This window comes from Trematomus bernacchii, unplaced genomic scaffold (assembly GCF_902827165.1).
Source record: "Trematomus bernacchii unplaced genomic scaffold, fTreBer1.1, whole genome shotgun sequence".
NCBI lineage: Eukaryota > Metazoa > Chordata > Actinopteri > Perciformes > Nototheniidae > Trematomus > Trematomus bernacchii.
In genome coordinates, this window is record NW_022988097.1 from 9,490,315 (window position 1) to 9,507,400 (window position 17,086).

The following is a 17,086-nucleotide window of genomic DNA, read 5'->3' on the forward strand; positions in this document are numbered from 1 at the left end:
TTAAAGAAATGCTTGAGGTTTTTTGCTAAAAGTTATATTATACAACATTATATTAGCCAGAATAAGTCCATCTAAGTGCATGTAAACCCTTTAATCGCCATATTCAAGGAATCCCTATCAAAAAGAAATAGGTATTATGTGAAAAAATATGTGAAAACCTTTCTTGACATAGTTCAAGAGTCTTGAGAGTATTGTAGTTGGGGATTTGTTATTTTAGACTACCTCACAGGATGGCTGATGCACTGTAGTGTATTTTTAACGATCTAAGATGCTGTAGATATGTGGGCTTTTGGCTTTGATAAACATATAAGGCTGTAAAAATCTAAAACGTTGACAATATGTTTTCAGGTAGTGTGGTTAAGGGGAATCTTAAAAATACAAACAAAAAAAGTGAGAGTAATCAAATTGATAACCACTATTGCACCTTTCCTTCAATACATACATATTTAAAAGTAAAACATGTATTAAAAATAATTACCACAAAGCAGTTGCTACACAGTGAACAAGTGGGATCCCTAGGGTTGCAGGTAACCCAGCAAATTCTTACTTGTGGAACATCCCAAAACCTAATAACGAGTGTTAACCTTGACTTAATACTTCTTGCAAAAGTAATTTAAGTTGCTTCAAGATAAGGTAGGCCTACTCTTGCTTTACTTATATAATTACTTAAGTTGCACTTAAAGTTATTAATGCAGAACTTTTGCATTTCAGCAACAACTTCTCCATTACAGTATTGTTAGTTAAAGGATTATAGGTTACACATGTAAGACAACAAACTACAATCAACTTGGAAGTATAGTTTATTTCCATATAAGCGGTACGTACTTTTTATTTTACTTCATAGTTCTCTAAATATAATCTTTTAAAATATAGTTTGTTTCTTTGTGGGTTTTGACAAAGGCACTCACCAATGCGTGTAACATGGGTATTAAACAAGGAACAGTCAGTAGGTGGGATTTTGTGCAAATGTTAAATAGTACATGTGTAACAAACATGCACATACATTGAAGAACACAGAATATATGTCTGGAGAATTTAACCACACTCATATGCACTCAGGACCAAAATAAACACCTTTTTGAAAGGATTGTCAATGGCAGCATTAATCTTTTAACACGCATGTTGTTGTTCAGCAGGTAAGTCAAGTATGTTGGCAGTTTGAACACATGGCATATAGAAATATACACAACGGTAGTACTACAGTCAACTGAGTCTCTCAAGGGCTTGAAGAATAACACTGTGGAAGAGGCCCGTCTGCCCGCTGCCCTCCTGAGTAACCAGAACTCGTCCATCAGGTCGAGGTCTGTGGACGAGGACCATCTCTCCTTGAAGCAGACTTAGTTCTGAGTCAGTCTGGGCTAAATGCGTTGTGGTCACTCTGTGTCTGGAAAGAGAAAAGGAATAGAGGCCAGGGGTTTTCTTCCAGTTTTTGAAATCAATAAAAAAAACCTTCAAGCCTACCTCATCTTTCCCTGAAATCATAAAGCATATTGATTATAGGTCAAGCAGAAAAATCAAACGTACCTGCTGGGGCTGAACTGAGCTGACACGGCTGATAGCGACGGGTGGGACATTATAGGTTTATGCAGGTTAGAGTTTAGATCTGAGGTGATGTTTTCCAGGCCTTTCCTGAGAATAGGAGCTTTTCCTTCTTTGAGAATGATCCCTGGTCCGTCTCTTCCCAACGTGAGCGATGGGGCCCACACTTCTAACGCAGGGGGGCCAGAGTTGTAGTTGGAGGAAACATGATTTCCTGGCGACCAAGAGGAGGTCCTGCGTCTGGGATGCGGGGAGTCTTCTTCTGTGTAAAACCGCACTGACTTTGCCGGCTAGGGGAGAAAAATATCTACAGTAAGGTGCATGTGGAACAGTAATCATCTAATTATTTTAGAACAGTTAACAGAGAATACTTAACTTGACACCACTATTATACAAAAAATTGCTGCTTTTCTTACGGTGCAAGAGGGAAATTAAATTATGCGATGCCTTTATCAGCTATAGATCAAAGTATTTTCTTTCATGTTCTTTAAAAATGGCATGATGCTTTACGATTTTTATCTGATTCAGGTTTCAGCAGCAAGCTTTGCAGTCTATATGAGAAAGTTTGCATTCCCTACACATCAGTAGAATCGAACACTGAAGCAATTTTTCTTTATGAGGCCATTTTACACAAACTGCCTCAATTTATATTCTGTACCGACTTCTAAAAGGATGACTAGTTGCAACCTAGAGTCACCAGACAAATGATGTTCCTTATTCCTCTTACCCACACTGCCTTTTACTTTTTTTTTTTTAACCCTTTTCTCATTTTCATAATTTTAAACTAAATTATAGTATATAATTATGGATTTCAAAAACAGTAAATGACTATTTGACCACTGAATGCACATATCCTATGACTGAACACTTTTTATTTATTGTTTGATATAATTCGCTGTTCATCTTAAGTCTGTAGCAAAATAAAATACTCATGCCTCTTGGCAGAAATCCTAAGTATGACATTACCTTGTCTGTATTATTCTTGTATGAGTCGGGTCTGACTAGAATTGAGTGGGGTCCATTGGCAGGCTGTCTGTCATGTGAGGCAGTGAAGTCTCTGTCCTTAAAGAGCGCAGCAGCAGAGGGCGCTGCTGGCTCAGTTATCCAGCCCCGGCCTCTGCCAGGGGTGGAGAAGATAATGCTGTTTTTCTTCCTGTGGAGGGCAGGTGAGTAGCCGGATGCTTGAACTTGTGCAAAGTGCTGTGAGTTGGACGGGTTGTTTAGGTTGGAAATATGGGAGAAATGACGTGAGCCTGAAAAAACATTGAAGGCATTAATTGAAAACGTTTTATTAAATGGAGTAATCAGAATGTGGACGTGGTTGCTTATCACTCACCTCTATGAGGGTTAAAGATGCGCCTCACAGTGTCCCAACCTTGCGAAGTCCCATAGAGGGACGGTTTTCCGGCGCCAGTGGATGACATTGCATGCTGTGCACCGTTTGGCACAGATGGAACCTGTCCTTTTGAGTAAATCGCTCCATCAGAGTTGACCCTATCCAGCGCGAGGACCACAGCAGGATTCTTGGCAGTGGTTTTCTTTCCAGTTAGTGTGTTGTACTGAGAAGACGCATTAGCTGCTTTGGTCTCCAGTAGTCTGGCTGAGGTTCTGCAGTGAGGCAATGAGACACTTTAGGACATAAGCACCTACTGAATATCACTTGTAATACTGTAGTTAAAGTTTATTTGCACAAAGCACCAGCCTCAGTGTTTTATTACTGTTTCATAATTCATTGAGTTCATGATGACATGTCGTCCTGCCCACATTCAATTACTGTCTGAATCCAAATGTCATTCAGCTCCCACTCACTGAAGTCAGGGATCACAGCCTCTCACCTTAGCACAGGCGTGATGTAGTTGCTGGGCAGAATGCCCACTTTTCCCGTTCTGAGCGATAACCCACGCAGCCAGCCTTCCTTGAAGTTTCCGTACACTCCCACCATCTCTCCTTTCCTCAGCTCCAGCTCCTCAGGCCGTCGGGGTTTGTAGGAGTATAGGACGGCACACCTGAGGAGTCAAATGGGGGAGTTGTCTTTGTTATCTTCCACGAGTATATCAAGATCATACCATAGGTTTCATCAGTATTTGAGGGGTTCTTGGTATATTTTTTTCTATCCCATTATCATATCATTAATGTACTGCTTAAAACAATGACTCACACACTGATGGAGAGCTGCTGCGTGGAGGAGTTCTTGCTGTCTGCAGAGGCAGAGGACATTTGGGGGTTCAGCAGAGCCATGGAGACGGTGGGTGGAGTCTCACTGGTCATCTTCTTCTCACTCTGTAATGGGATGGATTTGAAAGTATAATCAAATGTAAAGCACAGTGTTCTGCATGGCACATAGTTAAAGAATATCTTGAATTTTAGCTTGACCAATTGCTTTCCTTAAATTTCCCCTTTAAGGACATTTAAAGTGTAATTCCTACATGTTGCAACGGCCGTGCTTTGAGTGCTAACGTCAACATGCTAACATGCCTAGTAGACTCGCAAAGGATTAACAAAGCTATTAGCATTAAGCATCTCGTAGCTGTTGAGATATTTCAACAGCTAAACTGACCAGAGAAGTCTGTACTTTAAATACAGTAACTTTAGAAGATAGGATCCACTTGATTTATCCAACTCAGACTAGTAAAGCCTTATACTAACTATATCAGGAAAAGACGTTTGAATTGCATGTATAATAATAACAAGCAAAGATTGTTTTAAGATGAATGTGTGTATTGTTTCAAGACAGATACAAATGGGAACCTATCCTTTTCATCAAGTCAAATAAAAGAACTAAACCATAATCCTGGTGTTTTAACGATGATGGTTATGACCCTGTCTTAACCTGACGCTCCAACATCTACCAAAGGTGTTCAATTATATTTAGTTGTGGTGACTGTCAATCCCACAGTGTGAGATTTGCGTAATTTTCTTCCAAGTAATTTTGTCTATTTAAGTGTATTGTTCACATTCCTTATTTGATTTATGTTTTTCAATACGTTTTGTTCTTTTTCCATTTTAATTGTTTATGTGTGCACAAATACACCAAAGCAATTTCCTTGTATGTTAAAACCTACTGTGGTTATTCTGAACCTGATTTATCAATAAAGGAGTTATGATTTATACATTTTAAGGTATTTAAAATACAGTGCCAGTTGAAATATTTATAATGGCCAGGCAGACTTATTTTTACAGACCAAAACTGCTCTTTTTAAAACTGAAACTGACAGGCTTGAAGTCATGAGGCTGTGAGTCAGTCCTGGCACAGCCAGAGAAAAGCAGGGAGTGACACTGGGGTGTGTCTCAGAACCGTTAACAACACATTATGAAACTAAATTACTTAATAACCAAACTAAAAAAGGAGATTAAGAGAGTCCTTTTTACATTTTTATATTTAGGTCCACCCAACCACCCCACCCACAGAATGTTTGAGTTTTGTTCTGATTACAGAGAGGCGGAGATAACTTTCCCGGTGCCTATTATCTCTGCAGTCACGTCTTCAGAGTGCTTCTGCTATTTACAGCCCTACCACTCAACTACTGCTTAAAACATTAATGCTGGCCTGTGGGCCGGGGGCTTCCTCTGTACAGCATGTGCCTATATCCTGCAGCTCAGCCACCATTAAGCTGCAATGCATTCACACTGAACCTCAAAGAAGCACAATAGAAGCTCTAATTGAGAGGCAGCCATTGCTATAAGCACAGACTGACTTGTCAAAGGCAGTGCTGTGAGGCATCAGTAAAGCTATAAAGTTATGATATATTATCCTGAAGACATGTCCAGCCTCATATATCAGAGTTGATGTATGAGCAATCCTGTCATCTAAAGTTTTCTTTGTTTAGTTTTTGACATTCAAATGCCATTTTTACTCCTTCCCTACTACTTTGCTGTGACTTCTCTGTTTCGCTTTTTGTTGAGAGATGGGGGAAATAGCAGAAGCAGCAGGATGGACGGAAACCATTAGACACTTTTATGTGCAATGAATCACTGTCTTTTAACAGCCAAGCTATCTCCTCAAATTGTTGCGTAAAGCAAAGAGAAAAAGCTCTGCAACTCTTTTATCCTGCATTCAATTATTCACTTCTTTTCATTACTCTGTGTCCTTTTTCTATTCTTGTGTTTTATCGCATCCTTCTTCAGTCACGCAATGGCCAGGTGCACTGACCCATCAGTGAAAGAAGCTACATTTACATGGAGAGAGTAATTCTGAGGTTGGTCATGCAGTGAAACAAGGTCTTATTTGGTTTAAATGCTTGCTCCTGCTGGTAGAATCACTGCTAACAAAAATAAACCAATTGTAAAAATACTAATGTCCACATTATGGTGACTTCCTACCAGCAAGAATGGTTCACGAGCAATTTATTATCTCACATATTCAAGTAAGAAAGATGAGAGGATTTCATAGTTTTGTTGGATTTTGATATATATCTTTTTTTTATAGTTTCATACATTTGGTAATTTCAGCTGAATGATTGCTTAAAGTTCATCAGCTGATACCCAGGTTCCTTAATTATCTTTTTAAGAAAATGATTTCCCCTGCCAGTACGCATAACACATTTGCTGTATCAAAAACTCGGAGAGGTTAAGTTTCAATTGCTGCACAAAACTTAAACACACTTTACTATTATACATATTTTTTACATTTGTGAATCATCTTATCACACAGAAAGATATCAGAAATGTTTCCCGTTGGAAAGAGTGGATAAAGAATTCCCCCAAAACAGATACATTTTATGGATATATTTGCACAGCTCAAAACTAGCTCATGAAGTGCGTTTATGTATTAAATGCAGACAAGGTTTTGGACACACGGGATAGCCAAGACTGTTTGGTGTAAATGTGAAGGCCCTGCACTACTCAGTTGCCATGGTCAATTAGACTTTAATTTGTGATTTCAACAAACTTAAATAAATAATTACATTGTCCAGAAGCAATCTCAAAACAAGTATGATGGATACGCCTGGTTGTACACTGCTCTCAAAGATCAGGCTCAGATGACTGAAAAGCAACATGATGTTGTTTGGAAAGTCTTCATTTTCCGTCTATAGTGTTTTATTTTTATAGTTCCTGTTGTAGTGTTTTCTATATGAAATTGATCGATGAAGCTGGGTTGTGCAACAATTACAGATACACTGCATTCATAATACAATTATATTTTCAAATAAAAGCTTAATTGACTTACTTTTTGTTACCTAAACATTTTACGTGGGACTAGGATTTGAACTTAAATAGGAAACATGAATAGAGCTTTTTGTAATGTATACTAAAATAACATATTTTCATGGAAAGCTAATACAAATTATTTCATTAAAAAAAATAATGCAAGGTTTTATTTTTGCCAATTGATTTTCAAGGATCATGTTTTCTTTGCTTATTCCTGGCTAGAGACCTAAAACTAAAAGGAGACAGTGCTTGTTGAAGTCTCTCACTGTAGACACTTTTGAAGAAAGCAGCTCAAAATGTTTGGACATGCTTTGTTTTATTTCTAACCGTGTTGTTGTTCCCCTTCTTCAATAATTTGTTTGTACTCGTTGGCTTAACTTTATATTGTGAAGCACTTTGTAGAGTTTTGCACTTTGGATATGTTATATAAATAAACCACTTACTCACTAATCAAAGACCAAGATAATTGCTGATTCATCTCCAATCAATCAACTTAAGAGTATTCCGGTCTATATGGTCTATTAAACTCAATTATTGGACTTCTAGGGGAACAAAAATAAGTATTTCTTAACAACAATACAAGGGATTTTTGTGTAGCAGTTAAGTATGATAGTCTATCTTACATTTGAAGATGTTTTTGGTGTTTGGCTCTTTTCCATCCTTAATGTTGCTCTTACATAACCATGCCAATATTCACATTAATATGCATCTTTTCAAACACAGTCAGTAGGAAGAAGAAGCGTCACTGGGAAACAGTGGAGCCAGAGGTGAGAGCTGATGATGGGATGCAGCAGCACTAAGAATAGCCCACATGCTGCCTCTGTCTGTGGGGAGCGCAGCCTCGGCTTTAGGGACAGAGCCCTCCGCTCCTTTAAAAAGGGTGCGTGGCTTGTCTGCTATTACTGGCCTACTGATGTGAGAGTGAGTGTTACCTGCTTAGTGAAGAGGAAAGAGTTTGAAGGCAGGGGAGAGAGGGGTCTGTTATGTAACCAACTTCAGCAGTGACTCACCATCATCAGCATGAGAGAGATAAGCAGACACACTCAGGGAGTCTCCAAGCCTCCCACTCGCTGCATCTATCTCTCATTTCTCCTCCTCCTTCTTCCAACTTCTTGTGTTTCGCCTCTTTGCAGCTCAAACATTTAGCTCTTTTTCTGTTTCTCTTCCCAGCTCTACACAATGTATTCTCTCTATCACCAGTATATCCATTCACCTTTTCCTGTCCCATTTCCTCTTCTTTGTTCTTGTTCTCAAGTCTCCCTAACCTCCCTTCCTCTACCTCTCCAACCTGCATATGGTTTAGCATTTCTTCTGCTATGTATAATTGTGTAGAGGTGTGACATTTATACTGAAACAAAGGAAATTGTTATCTCAGGGGGTCGGGCAACTTGGTTACATTATTAAGCCTTGCAGAGGCACTGGCTGGCTATGACTTCAGGCAGCATTCACAGTATCGTATTACATTGTTTCTTAAGTAAACAAATACATGGGATGAAATAATTACTCATCCAAACTTTAAGTAAAGGTGATGAGGACAAAATAAGTACAATTTCAGTCTATTTTAGGGGGTTGCTGTCATGATTCTCCTGATGGTTATCTTAAAAATGGACACAAATTGTTGTTGTTCATCATCTATCCTTACAATATAGGCTGTATCAAATATACAGCAGGTGTCTTGTTGTTGGTGTCATGTAAACCGTGGGTTAGCAATAGCTTGAGAACTAGGCAGTCCTAAATTATAATTAGATATATGATTAATAGATGTCAAAGGTGACCCTCAAAGATCTTCAAAAACATGAAAAAGCATAAATTGTTGGTTTCAAGAGCATTAGAGACTACTTTACAGTTTACACACACTCTACTTGGGAGTAATTTAGATGGCATGATGGCTGTAAAGACAAGCTCACAGTTTGCCGCATAGTGCTTCATAAAAGTTAGAGCCGGGGTGGGTAAAACTTTTAATTGGTGAAATTCTCTCTATATCCCGACAGCAATCAATCAATTAAAAAGGTCCAACAAAAAAGAGAAACTAAATCTGGTACCTGGGGATTTTGCAGGACTGTAATAAATCCCTTTAGTCATTCAATTTGGCCGCAAATTAATAAAAAAAGAGAAAAGATTAGATGTTGGACCTGCCTGTGAAACTACCTGCGTGTCTATCTCATGGGATGCCTGCCTTGAGAGCTTGACAGCTTTGAGTACTAAAAACAACCATTGTTGTAGTTTATGTTAATGTGTCATTGTTTGATACATAATGATAACTTTGAGGGGATGGCTTTGGGTGGAGGCCTAATGGGACAGGATGTCAGTTTTGCCAACTTAGTGCCTTTCTCACTCGGTTTAGCAACTTTTGCTTTAGTGCTGCTGGCTACACTCTCTGCTAGAGAGTTAGCAATATTGGGCTGGGTTTTTCCTAATTGGATCTTCTTAAAAACATCTCCTTACTCGTGCTGGCTTCTCCAACGTTACCCACCCAAGCTTTGATTGTTGTTTAGCCCGCTTTGTGTTTTACACTCAAATATCAGCATTATTTCAAACGTTAGAGTCAAAGAAGCTTTAAGAATTAGAATAGAATAGAATAGAATTGGGAGGGATGAAACCCCTCTTTAATGGTCACACATGCAGAGCACACAGCACACACAGTGACATTTGTTCTCTGCTTTTAACCCATCCTAGTACCAGGAGTCTAGTACTAGGAGCAGTGGGCAGCTATTGTACAGCGCCCGGGGAGCAATGGGAGTGAGGGGGGAAGGGGGGTGTCCGGTGCCTTGCTCAAGGGACAGTTCACCACAAAATAATATTTATCAATCTAGATGGTTTTGGTGTGAGTTGCCAGGTGTTGGAGATGTCAGCCATGGACATGTCTACCTTCTTTCAAATTAGATATAACTTGAAGGTACTCGTCAACTAGGAAGTACTTTCTTTGTTTTTAACTACATCAATTAAGTGTATCACTGCGCGTGCATCTACTAATGGAGGAAAGGCTTTTCTGAGCTAGCTTAATTTACAGCTTAGCCCAGTGGGACGCCATTTACTTTACATCTTACGCTGTCACAAGCACAACCTTCTCGTCCATGAGTGGATGTACGCTTCTTTCTGCGTGGTGATACCGTTGGTGGATATAGTTCAGTAGAAATAAAGGAGTTCCTACCTGAAACTGATCACAAAAAGATCTGTAGAATATCTTGAGTGACAAGGTCAAGATTTCTGGAAATCTATTAATTACTGTTTAGTTTCCAATTGTATTATTTTGATGTTTCGAGCACCACCAATAGAGCGCCATCTAGTTCCATTGTGTTGGAGAGAAGGCAGACATCTCTACGGGCCGATATCTCCAACACTCATCATACCAAAACAATCTAGATTGAACTGTTAATACAATAAAGACAATTCTACAAGTTTCGTCAAGTACTGTATCTCCCTGAACTGTAAAAAGACAAAGGACACACGCCCTGCTAAACAGCTTTTATAGATGAGGGGAAGCCTTGGCTTTTGTCCCAGGACTCTTGATTAAACATCTTTCAAAGTTTCGGTCCATTCACCTCCAGACCTCACTCCTTTCATTCCTCACTCCTTACATATCTAACCCCTCATACACATCTGTGTTGTCTTACTTACAGCCGCTTAATCATGCAGCAGCCAACATCAAGAGGACTCCTCTTTCTCATTCATTCCTAAGCTTAGTGTCACGGTTCCCTCCCTGCATCCCTGAGGACAACTTCATTCCTCAGTGACTCAAATAAAAAACAAATCTACTATCTCACAGAAAACCGTCATGCCTTTTGCCAACCACATGCTTTCTGTTAAAACAAATCACTGAAAACTAAACAAAACCAAACAAAGTTTAGCTCAAATATTATGAGAAAGAGGAATCTGATAAAACTGAGACATCTTATAACATCACTACAGCATTCATAGAGGCAGATGTCTTGGCCCATGACTCACCTGTAAGAGGTGTCTGTGTGTACTGTCAGAGTGCCGTCTAATTCGCTGAGAGCTCACTCTCGAAGAATGAGAGTGGCCCCGGGCACTGAGAGACACAGAGAGGTGGTGTGGCGGACCCTGACGCCCGTTGTAGGTGCTGATGTTGGTCGGCTCTCCTTTGGTAGTCGGATAAAAGTTGATGCTGCTGTCTGCGGGCTGCTTCCTCTGGCTGGGGGGCAAAGCATTTATGATGGGTGTCTTTGTTGGGATTTGAGGGACTCCGTAGTGGGTGGTCCTAATAGATACGTCAGTGGCCTTGTCTTTGCCCCCACTCCCAGTCCGATGATGAAATTCTGCTGAGTCACTCCCTTTTCGATTCTTTCCCTCTAGCAGTTTGACAGCCACTGAGTTTGGCTGAAAGAGATGAACACATAAAGAGAAACCATGGAGATGAATCCTAACACAGAGAATATTCAATCCCCAGTCAAGAGAATGATCTCCAACTCGCTCCTACCTGCTAACAGTGATGTCAACCTTTGCTTCCGCTAAAAAAATGTCTGTGTAAATACTGCCACCTATCAATACTGCACTCACCCCTACAACTTGTTGGCCCGGCAGGAGCATAAGTACCAGCCATACGGTAGGAAGGGTTGACTGGTGCTGAGAGAGCAGCTGCACAGATAGGCAGGCAGGCAGACAGACAGGCACGCCAGGGTTAATGCTTTCACTCCCTACAGTGATGTGCTGTTATGCCACCCAAGCAGAGAAAGCATTACTGTGTCTTTACGCCTGGATGAACGACACGAAGAGAGGCAGTCTCAGAAAGGAGAGGGGAGAGGAGAAAAGAGGAGGATGAAAGAATACAGTACAGAGGTAGAAAAAGAAAACAACTGAGGCGGGGCTTGAGGAGAAGACACGTGGACAGAAAAACCTCAAAGAAAGAACTCATAAGAGGAGGGGAATAGGAACAAAATATGAGGAAAGACTATAGCAAAACACATCATAAGTGAGGGGAACAAGAACTGATAAAGCACCCCATTAACCCCACTGTGTCGTATTGTCTAAACAATCCTCCCCAGCACTGACAAAGTTAATTCCCGGAGGCAGAAAGTACTAAGGAAAACAAATGACAGACAGCTAGCTAAGCACCGTTGCCAACCTGAGTAAGGCACATAGTCACACACTAATGAGCAGCTGCAGACAAAGCACGGCTTCACACACTGGCTCTCTGCCTCAGCACTTTGCAGGAGCGACATTTACGGGTGAATCGCAGATATGAATGAAAATCAAGGTAAGCGCCCTGGCAATAAGCCGGAATTAATGACATCCAGCGAGGACATCTATGGTTCAATTCATTACTAGAGCTACACCTTCAGACCAATTGCCAAACGGCAGGTGTCAACTTTGATCACGCTGAAGAGGCAACGACCCACATTTAAACAATGAAGGAATAAAAAAAATAAAAAAGGGAGGACCAAGGAGAACTCACCTCTATGAACTGCAGAGGGCAAATTCCAACTTTCTCCCCAAGCTTGGCTTCAATCCAGTGTTCATCCAAACGCCTGATGACAGTAAGAACGTCTCCCTGCAAAACACAAATAATTAACAGACCCAAAACTTAATTTGGAGAAAGTGGCAAAAAGGTGAGAGGCTTAAAACCCGCTGAAAAAACAAACAAACAGGATGCTAGGTGCTTTCAACAGAGTGCGCTCGCCCTAAAGACGGAGCACTCAGAATCTCTCTATGTTTCTCCTGCAGCATGTGACATCCACTGCCTTTGTGTCTCCAGGCCCGGTCCTTTCTATGGCCAGCCTCACTCTAAAAACCATTTGACCATCTGCATTAAAAAAAAGAAGAAGCAAGCAAGTGTGCTTTAATGGAGAGCACACAAGTACTGAGGCCTTTATATAACCGACTCAGAAATCCTTCAGGGTAAATAACAACCTCTGTAGCAGAGGTCTGCGCCTCAAGATCAAACCAGCGAAAAGAGCAAAAAACATATTTTAACTTGGAAAGAAAGGTAATTTATTTTACAACTTACAACTGGTTGCAGATTTGCACATAATATAATATTATATTATAAATAATATTTTATGATTTTCCTACTCTTCCTTCGGGGTGAGTTGAATATCTTCAGCCATGTTGACTGTTCCTCAAAAAGAAAACCAATCTGTAAAGATTACTCACTTATAAACCCAATGATGGGTTATAGACTAAACGGCAGAAAATAATTTGGTACATACATAATTAAAGTTGAATAGCACCTTTACTCTTTTCCCCTGAAGGTCAAACTTTGATATTCTCATGTTGAATTTCTTGGATTTAAGACCTTCTACATGTTGCGACCCCTTGTTAAATAAACTGTTCATCTAAATTGGAGTACTAATGGATGTAAAGGGGAACGTGAGAAAATAACTAATAAAGAATAAGTACAAAAAAAAAAAGTTAAGTGTAATCATTTTCTTTGTGCATTAATTAAAACGTAGGAAACCCCTGTGAGTATTTTAAAAGATCAAGTGTACAAAAACAGAAGGCTGTGACAATAAGTATGTTTTCCTGCCATGCTAAGTCAGTAGTATGAGAGTCAGACCTTGAGAAAGCTGAGACAATATTTACTGTCTTCCAGAGTCCTCTCTTCAGGGTTAAAGTCGTGCAGCGCCCTGCAGAGAGCCGGAGGTTGGGACTGCAGCTGAGGCATCTGGCTGACGGCCTGCAGCGCGCTGGCAGTGACAGACGCTCCGCTACCGTCACCGCCGTTTCCGCGGTGCCAGCTCTCATCCACTCTGTGTTTCGGAGTGATACCGTTAGCAGGCGTGAGGAACAGCTCTCCTGACAAATCACTTTGTTGGTTACGCATCAAGGCTCTGAAAGAAAGCTGAGGAACAAACAAAAAGAGAAAATCACAAATCAGTTATTGTATGCTCAAAGTGTGTTACACAGGATGGTATTCATTTTTGAAAATCGATGTGGAGGAAAACCAATCTGCACATTAGGAGGGTAAACATGACACAGTTTATTTTGTCCTTTACTTTTACTGGGACAAACAATGATTAGGGACTTTGCTGGGCAACATGTGTAAAATGCTGCGCTCCAGACACGTTACAGCCGCTCAGTGTGTGTGTCATAAAGCACAGATTTTTCCCTTTTAAGATGATATCAAGTATTGTCTCGTACTGTAGCTTTACTTTAATGTCTTTTTTCGGTTACACGTTTTTGTGGTGAAGAAAGAAAACAGCACAAGAATGGCCAGAGACACTAAATTATTTTATGCATATATAATACAAAAAAAGTTAATAACTTGTACCACTTTCTGCAAATTGTAGTAATTCCACTACTCACTAGATTGTTCTATCATTATTTTAAACAGTGTTTTTTGGGGGGAATTTAAAATGATCTGCATAAAATAGGACATATTCTAATAAATTGTCAACTTCATTCCACATTTTCTTTTTAGTATCACGCTCAGCTCACTTTTGAATGACGCTCCTGCTCATAAATGCGCCTGCATAATGTAAATGGTGGTTTTATTGAGATAAACACTCTGACATTAACTGTTGATACCTAGCCAGTTAAAAGATTACTGTTTTGCACAGCATTTTTGAAAAGTAAGCAATTAAACATCTTAATGATCACTAGCAACATTATGAACCTGGCTGCAGATTTTGAACTCTGGCTGAACTCAAGCTACAGACTAAAACTAAACTCTCACACGCTCAGAGCAGTTAATGCAGACTAAAGAAAAGGCAGGTTTCGGTGTTTCTCATCACCTCAGAGAATAAAACATCAGCATCAAATGCAAACTTTGATTATTTACACACTGTGAATTATTTTTTGATCTCTTTTCTGTTTAAATTAGGTAACGTTGCAAGATGTGTGGCATAGACTTTTAAACATATTAAAGACTTTCTTGAGTTTTCTGAGGATTGTTTACACTTGAAAAGAGAAGTACTGAAGAATAATAAGCTTTAGGCATTATTAGGTATGATTCATTTTAAGTTATTATTAATCCAATTAAGATTCAGATCTACCAGCCTCGGAGCACATAGCTGAGTCTCTTATATTATAAACGTTACAATTTAGCTTCTCTTGGTCATTACTTTAATTTTGACTTTTAACATTTGAATCTTTGTATGTACATGCATTGCCCTGGAGATTTAACGTGTTTATATAGATATAGAGCGGCACTTTTAGACACTGATGAACACAGACTCACACACGTCAGGGAAAACATTTTGGTAGCTCAGATCCCACTTCAGCTCTTAAGCATTGTATTATTTTATTCTCTTTCATTTAAAAGTCCAGTTTAAGATGGTGAGCAAAGTGGTGAGAAAGTAATCCAATAGGTCAGAAATTAGACACCAGGTCCTTTTCCAAAAAAAGTAGAAAGAATAAATCAATGAGGGTTGGATGACAAGTCAATACATGCCATTAGGAAACGTATATGTCAGGAGATTTTTCCACAATGTCAATACTGAGATAGCTCTTATTTAAATGGATGGGTGCATTCGTGGGCTATGTTGCAAATCAATGAGCAGGATGCAACATTAGATTTTTTTAAGGATGTTTAATGTGATAAATGTGATTTGTCTTTTTAAGCCAATAACACACATTCATGTCTGGTAATTATAAGATTCTCAATTGATTTTACCTATCACAATAACCCTAGTCATGTCTGAAATCCAGAGTAGGGAGCAGCGATTGTATTTCACATCTAAGGATTATGGGCTTTGGGAATTGGTCATCATTTGATCCTTGCAATAAATAGGCCAAACCCATACACAAACACTAGTTGAGGAAACCAATGAGACAGCATTTTTCATTTTTAGGGTTACACAATGTCTTTTTTCTTCTGGTGAACTAATTACCACAAATACACTAGGTTATGGCCACCAACAGGTTGTGCTAGTAAGCTAGAGAAGCTAAGAAAAAGAGATGACTTGGAGCTCTGTAAACTCAAGCGTAGATTTAAAATGTGTCAAATGTGCTTCGAAAATGCGGGTGAAACAGGATAAACAGGATGGTTAATCCACTCTAATTCTTTGCCAAGGTTTTCAAAATTAAGTATCCTGACAAATACCTATGGTGGTTAGAAACATTGACTTTATTAAACACCATAGTCACAAAAATGAAGGCTTTTTAATATTTCCATACTTTTTCTTATATTATGGATAGCCTGGATTGCTTTCCTATTTAGAGGTTGTTCTACGTTATATTTCAAATGGTTTTGCAGAGGTTTAGGCAGGGGTCGTGCACTGACCTCACTGTGGCCTTGCGTCTCTCTGTGTTGATCCTCCTGCTGCTGCTGACTCTCCCTTACTGCCAAGCCTCCCCTGACCATGGGCACTGTGTAGTGGGATGTGTATATGTCCCTGCTGGGCCCCTGGGAACCCTGAAGCCCCTCCAGGAGCTGCACTAGCAGGAGGTTTGCAGGGAGCTCCTCCACTGTCCTGGCCGCCGCAGGAGCCCCACACTCAGGGCAGCGCAGCAGGGAGTGGGCTGCCTCCTGTCTCTGCAGGCAGGACGTACAGAAAGTGTGCTGGCAGGGCAGGACCTTGGCTGACACATCCAGTGGCTCACAACACATTGGACATTCCAGCAGGGCACTCAGAGCCAGCTCCTCCATTTTAAAAGGCCCCCCTCTCTTTGAGGCTCCTGCTGCATCTGAGACACTGTAATCCACCATACTGAAAGAGAGAAGAATGAGAGGCTCATTCAATGGAAGCTATTGTCAGAAATCTTACAATGAATGAGTAACATATTTGAGCCCTCCTGTGCTGTAAAACAGTATAATATCAATAACACGCGAATGTACTGCCATAACTTCAAACACTTTGATAAGAGGAAATACTAAGATAAGACGCGTTTTAGTTCACAGTAAACACTATACGCGCTTACAGGTGTTAGCTTACCTGGCTGCACAGGTATTACAACAACAACAGGAAATAACCGCCGAAGAAGAGATATCTCCACACTAGCATCACAAACACAGCGTACAGAAACATTTACGACTTACATGTGTGTCTGCTGACAGCCACAGGGATATTCCTCACACTCCGTTTAGGAAATGCGTAACTTTTCCACCACTGTCGCCATGACGCAGTGCGCGGAGGACGGGAGTGCGCGACCAGAGGACGACGCAGCACAGACAGGCGCGGGAGGTTTGCATCACACACACATACTCACACACACTCACACGCACGCACAGACGCACGTACACACACACACACACACACACACACGCCAAAATATATGACGACACGAAACCCACCTGTGTGATTGAGACTGAAAACAGAGAGGTTGCGAGGGATCAACAACAGCCAGGCAGAGCACAAAGAACTGATCAGTGTCATGTCCGACTCAGTTTAACCCTCAACAGCTGATCAAAGTTACATTTACAACGTCATTAACTTTATTGCCTGGGAAATTTGTGTGATCAAAATAAAATACACATAGGTAAAATAATTGTTATAATGAC

General features: G+C 40.2%; 1 protein-coding gene across 1 annotated transcript; it reads right to left on the reverse strand.

Moving 5' to 3' along the window:
• Window positions 1-782: 782 nt before the first annotated feature.
• sh3rf2 (SH3 domain containing ring finger 2) lies at window positions 783-16,801 on the reverse strand. Its single transcript, XM_034121408.1, has 11 exons — window positions 16,625-16,801; window positions 15,869-16,295; window positions 13,202-13,486; window positions 12,101-12,196; window positions 10,633-11,025; window positions 3,698-3,819; window positions 3,375-3,545; window positions 2,876-3,147; window positions 2,506-2,792; window positions 1,525-1,829; window positions 783-1,384 (listed from the first exon to the last, which is right to left on the reverse strand). Exons 2-11 carry the CDS (start codon window positions 16,292-16,294, stop codon window positions 1,204-1,206), a joined length of 2,538 nt encoding a protein of 845 aa, XP_033977299.1. The 5' UTR covers window position 16,295; window positions 16,625-16,801; the 3' UTR covers window positions 783-1,203.
• Between the last annotated feature and the right edge of the window lie 285 nt (window positions 16,802-17,086).